Source organism: Papilio polytes, unplaced genomic scaffold, assembly GCF_000836215.1.
Source record: "Papilio polytes unplaced genomic scaffold, Ppol_1.0 DF823912.1, whole genome shotgun sequence".
Lineage (NCBI taxonomy): Eukaryota > Metazoa > Arthropoda > Insecta > Lepidoptera > Papilionidae > Papilio > Papilio polytes.
In genome coordinates, this window is record NW_013525292.1 from 1877216 (window position 1) to 1883215 (window position 6000).

Here is a 6000-nt window from a genome sequence, read left to right on the forward strand (position 1 = left end):
CAATCAGGGCATGCATGCAAAAATTGTGTTTACTTTTTCGCACACGTCACACACGTTTCATTTCACGGCATACAACATAAAGTTTTCCGAAAGTGTAAAGAAGCGCAGTACGTAAAAATGTAGCATTTTTTTAGATGTCTCTAAAATATTAAATCCCACAATAATTTTAATTTAAAATTAAACTTTTACGATAGGATAAATAAATGGAACATTTGTTTTTCTTGATAATTATGCGTGAAATGAAATGGAAATAAGAAAGCATGCAAAATCTGTTATCTCTTTTTTCCCCCATACATTTGTCTCTTTCTAATATCTGGATGATGCAACTTCATCAATTGTGACCCTAGGTAACTAAATACGTATTAATATATACCTATGTATAGCCTATCCTATACGGTTTCAGTAAAAACATAACCTATTATACCCAATAATGTAAAGGAGCCTGCATTTGTATGGACCTATATGTAACATAGGCATGGAATGTGTATTAAATGCGTAATTTTGATTGCATCAATATTATGCTGCTTTTTATTAGTAGAAATAAGGTGCACAACGAGAGTACAAAGAGAGCACTCACAGAAATTCGCCTAAACATCGAAGTAACCTTTGCCCGTAGACATAGCAACTTAAGCACTTGACTTGTAATCTACAGGTCTTGGGTTCGAATCCCGCCGCCATGTACCAATATGATTTTCGATTTTTCGAATTTTCATATGTACATTATTTACCCGACGTTCTTACGGTGAAGGAAAACATCGTGATGGAACCTGCACATATCAGCGAAGAAATTCAAAGATATGTGTGAAGTCAACCAACCCGCACTTGGCCAGCGTGGTTGACTATGGCCTAGTCACCCTAACTTTAAGGTAGGCTCCAAGCCCCTCGGTGGGGACGTATAGTGAGCTGGCGATGATACATTGAAATATTTCCTCTAGCTTTGCGTCCCATGCCCTGCTAAATTCACTTCCTTTTATCACGCTTTCCTTGTACAAAAAGGGTGGAAAGGAGAGGAGGACAAATATTCCTTCGGCATTTATCAAGCTAAACGGGGACATGCTTCCATTTGACGCCTCTAATCTACTTCTGTGTAGTGGTATTGCGCGGGGTATTGGAGCGAAGATATTCAAGCGGGCTCTGTTGTGAAATAGTAAAAATAATTACTATTTTGTGAAAGAACTACATTCTTTTTATTATTCTATCCATGTTTTTTATGCTTGCGTCTTTTTCTGTACCTAAGGCCTAAGGCAGCATATCATATTTACTGACATGCTAACTCCAGTAACCGCATTATTCTCATTGGGCCAGAGAAGTTTATCAGACTACAGCTACTTTCTAGGTATCTATCGAGAGTATTTTTATTCTATAACGACTAATTTCTAGTTTAGTAGATCTGTGCTATTCATGTTTTTTATACTCTTTGAATTGAAGGCAAATGATAGCTATCTGTCAAAATCAAGTCAAAATCGTAAAAAAATAAAAAGGTACTGTGCGTAATTTCTTAAATATATTCTATTTAAATTGATTGCTTATATAGTGTACAAAAATTATTATTAACTAAAAGTATTTTAAGAAGTGAGTGTTATTGAAATGAATTATTTTAATTTGAGTGCTATTCGTCTTTAGTGTATTAAGCTGCAGATATTATCGAGATGTACTGTCTCTTGAATTGCGTTTTCAATGTTTTTAAGACGAGTTAAAGCTTACTCGTAATTATCTATATGTAATTTTAATTATTTATATGAAACTAAATCAGTAAATATTTATTCGGAAGAATTGTTCGCCGAATATGACCTTGACTAATTCATCTCAACTAAACGATTACTATGTCTTATATTCCAAAGGTTTACTGACGAAATTAATTTTAATGAAGTATTAATTACTTTTATTTAGAAGTATATTTTATTAAATAAAGTTATATGGAACATATTTATCCGTACAAGGTTTATCACAAAAAATATTCTGTTATTAACCTTGGCACTAATACTAGATTCGATTTGCATTTTATATAAAAAAAATCATAGTACCCTGTAGTAGGTGTTACAACTATGGTAGATTACAGGTAGTAATGTTTTTCTCTGTGTATAAATACTGATATAAAGTTAAAAATTGTATTTTATCCTCCAGGATTGGGGCTTGATACACGATGACTCTGATCGAGGGTGTGGGAGATGAGGTGGTGCAGTTTGTGATATCTGTGCTCTTAGTTATAGTAGGCATCCTAGCATGGTGGTCAACAAATGCTCATCCAAACCGATACCGGCCCGTTATGATGATGAGAACTCGTACCAATCAACCATTAGCTGCCATCACCTTGAGATCAAGTAAGTTTACTGAAAATGATTTAGTAAATAAACATATGAACATTGTTCATCCTTTTTAATGTAAAAAAAGTGTAAGCCATATTCTTAGCATGACAGATAAGTATATGAAAGTTGTGCCACTTGACTTTGTTTGGGTGGAATTAAAAAAAAGAATTAGCCAATCCACTATTACTTACTATTATAGACTTACCGAGTTACGAAGCTCTAAAACATCTGAACAAAATTACATCCTTACAACCTTTCATACTTATAATAAAAGATTCTCATATTGTTTTTTTAATAATTTAAACCTTAGCCTGTAATAATTCTATTATATTTGTTTATTACTTTTTTCCAGGGACAAATTACTTACGGGCCACCAGAACTATAAGGACTGTTTGTATGTATACTTTTTTATTATAATCTTTGTTAAAATATAAATTTGTGCTATTATAAACCAGTATGTTTCTTTTACAATGAACATTTTATTTTATAGCTTTAACCCTTAATGAGATGGAATTCTTTGTAGCAAAAATAAAATTATGTTACCAACACACAAACATTAAAATCTCACATATTTTTCTCTAAACTTGTTCATTACATTTTTTTTTAAATAGTTGTAACACTATCAAATTAAGGGTTGATGTTTTGGTTATTGGTATTTTTGTTTCATTGGTAATTGTTCAAAGGGAGTCCTCCTTTGAGTCCTCTCTTTGAGTAATTACTACAACTGCTTTGTCTTTTCATGGTTACATTTTTTGTATTCATTACTTTCAAATTATTAATCATTTTGGTGGGTAATTAATCTATTTAACACTTTTGGATTTACTTTTACCTTTGCTATCTACATGATATACAAGATATGTTTTATTATAAACTAGCTGGTCCCGTGCGGCTTCATCCGCGTGAAATTAGAAAAACTTTATTTTATTGTTTATATTTGTGAAATGTCAAAATTCAAATGCATAAATGACAACCTTGATGTTGGCAGCTTGTACCTTATGGCCTCTATCTCACATCAGGGTTTTTATTCAATTTATTTACCATCTAAATTTAATAGTGTAAATATATAGCCTAAAGCATGACGTAAGTGCAGGGCTTTTTATTAAAACAAGAATTAACCAAAAATATACATTAATTGCTGACATCTTACGACACAAAGAAGTGTGTGTTTACACTTTATTATATTAGTACAGATATATAAAATGATAATATTTTTACATGATAATGTTATCAACATAATAATGCGATAACTTTGTGAAGATAATTCAAATTAATTCACTAAACAAATAATGTTGATAGAGACAGTAGCTTTATGGTTGTCATAACATATTTTTGCAATTTACAAGACTATTGTCATGGAAATTCTTCTAGTACAAGCTTTACCTTAGTTGCAATACAAATAATAATCTATACAAATATTATAAAGAGGAAAAATTTGTATTTTTATATCTATTGAAATAACTCCAAAACCAATGCAACGGCTAGTATTTCGTTAAAAGTAACAATTTCACCATGTATTTCTTGTATTGTAGTCATTTAACCAATTTAATATGGCCATCAATAAATACTTGCTAGTTGTTTAATTTCATCTCTGTACATACAAACTTTATGGCAGCTCGTTAATTGGCTCAAGACTCTGTACATAACATCATTTTAAGTATACATAATGTAAAAGATTATGGGGGGGGCGGGTACAGTCGCGAAAATCTGTATTGTTCCACTTACAAATTAATTGCTTTCTTATGAAGTCCTTTTTTCCTTTAAAAGTTGCGTCCTATTATTGCATGTTGTCGTAAACCGTACAAAACTTTTTAAGTTGTATTGTTGAATATTGTCAAATTACTCGACTACATACATCTACCCAGATGAATCATTGGTAGTCTTCATGGGTTTTGTATGACTTTGATTCTATATACATATAGGCCATGCATCATTTATATTAGTTTTTATTAAAGAAAATTAAAGTTGTGTGAAACTTCGAAATTACATCTGCATGTTGGAATCGTCAGATAAAACGAGTGTGATCTATACACAATTAACAATCCTTCATTGTATTCATACAGCATCAAGTGCTCGGAGCTCATTGGTCGAGTCCCGCAGAGGTTTCTCCAGAGTCATACCTCTGCTGGAAATGGATAGTATCATTGATGCGGACATGGCTGTACTCGACAATAATCGCTTGCATTTCTATAGGAATATTGATTGTAAGTTTTATTGCTAGCAATTGCCATGCCTGTTCATACGAAAGCAATTTAAAATTTAAAAATAGAACAAAAGTTCTCATGGACTCACACATTGTTTAGTATTTATAAAGTGGCCCAAGTTTTTTCGCTACAACAGTATATCGACCTTGTAATTTGGTTTTATTTGAATCAAATATTTACGGAAAAATATTAACATGCATATGGTGTAAGCACCGAGCGCTTGCTTTGTATGGACCAAACTCAAATAATATTTCCATAAATCATTAAGCCAGTGTTCTGATATCTTCAACCCTAGGTGTGCTGTCCTACAGTATTTAAGATTTCCTTGATTATACCAAATGAAAGAATTATGAATTATGACCAATTTATGTAAATAACTGATATCACATTGCAGGTTTTATAACAATAATTTATTAATGCTTTAATGGTTGGTTTGTTATGTTGGTAATCGTTTGCATTCTCACATAATAATTATAAATATTCAATAAATTGCTTCTTGTTCAGCTTATGTGGAAGTCCAAATAAACATTTACAGTTTGCTTTTATGGATGGGCATTGCAATATACATTACTCATATTGTTTTAGTTTTGAAACATCAAAAAAAAAATACAAAATACTGTATTTTGCTTTTGTGGTTAAGTTTTTGTTTAGTATTTTAAGTTACCGAGGTTTGCCTTGGTAACTTTTTTAAGTTACCAAGGCAAACCTCGGTAAGTAAGTAAGAGGTTTTTACCTCTATAACTTCAAAAAATAATATGTTCCCTTCCCATCAGAGCCCAAAACCACTACAACATAGACCCTTGATAACTTAAAACCTTTATAACTTAAAATGTTTTCTGTTTCTGTATATAAATAAATAAACAATCATTTTACAGTGTCATCTGTAAGCAAAGTTTTCGTGATTGTTAAGACAATTATACACCAATCACTTTTGATAGTTTTAATAATAATTGGTTTACAATGGAGTTTACTTAATTGAATAAAAGTAATTAACGTTCTACTCTAATGTTTTAAATGTAACTCTGTTTGGGGGAAATTATAGTTAAATTCAATAGAAATAAAATAAAATAACAAACATATCTAAATATTTTTACCAATGTAAGGCTTTGCTCGCAGATTTACTGAACACTAAACTATACCAAAATAAAACTATACATGACATTGTAAGCCAGTGTCGTAATATATTATCTTAATTCTATTGAATTTGACTATAGTTGATTTACTGCAACATTTACAGCCTTACAAATTTGGCTTTTATATATATAATCTGAGTTTAATTTCATACCGCGTTTATTTGTAAAGCTGATAGAGTTTAATTGTCCCTTAGGGCTTTCTGTAGATTTATACAATAAAGTATAGACTGAAGCATTTGTTAATAAGCATTAATAGATTGAATGCAATCTACATACTAATATTAATTAATGGTTTATAGCAACTTCCAATAATACCCAACGACCTGTAGAGACTCAAGAACAAGAAACGGAGACTCAGGA

At 31.2% G+C, this 6000-nt stretch overlaps 1 protein-coding gene across 1 annotated transcript in view; it reads left to right on the forward strand.

Annotated features, from left to right (window-relative positions):
• Nucleotides 1-1406: 1406 nt before the first annotated feature.
• Nucleotides 1407-6000, forward strand: part of LOC106102655 (transmembrane and ubiquitin-like domain-containing protein 1) — a 7202-nt gene continuing 2608 nt past the window's right edge. The window contains exons 1-5 of the mRNA XM_013282196.1: nt 1407-1481; nt 2125-2321; nt 2659-2700; nt 4367-4507; nt 5940-5995. Coding sequence (XP_013137650.1) covers nt 2144-2321; nt 2659-2700; nt 4367-4507; nt 5940-5995 — 417 coding nt within the window. The 5' untranslated portion in view covers nt 1407-1481; nt 2125-2143. The remainder of the gene's footprint in view (nt 1482-2124; nt 2322-2658; nt 2701-4366; nt 4508-5939; nt 5996-6000) is intronic.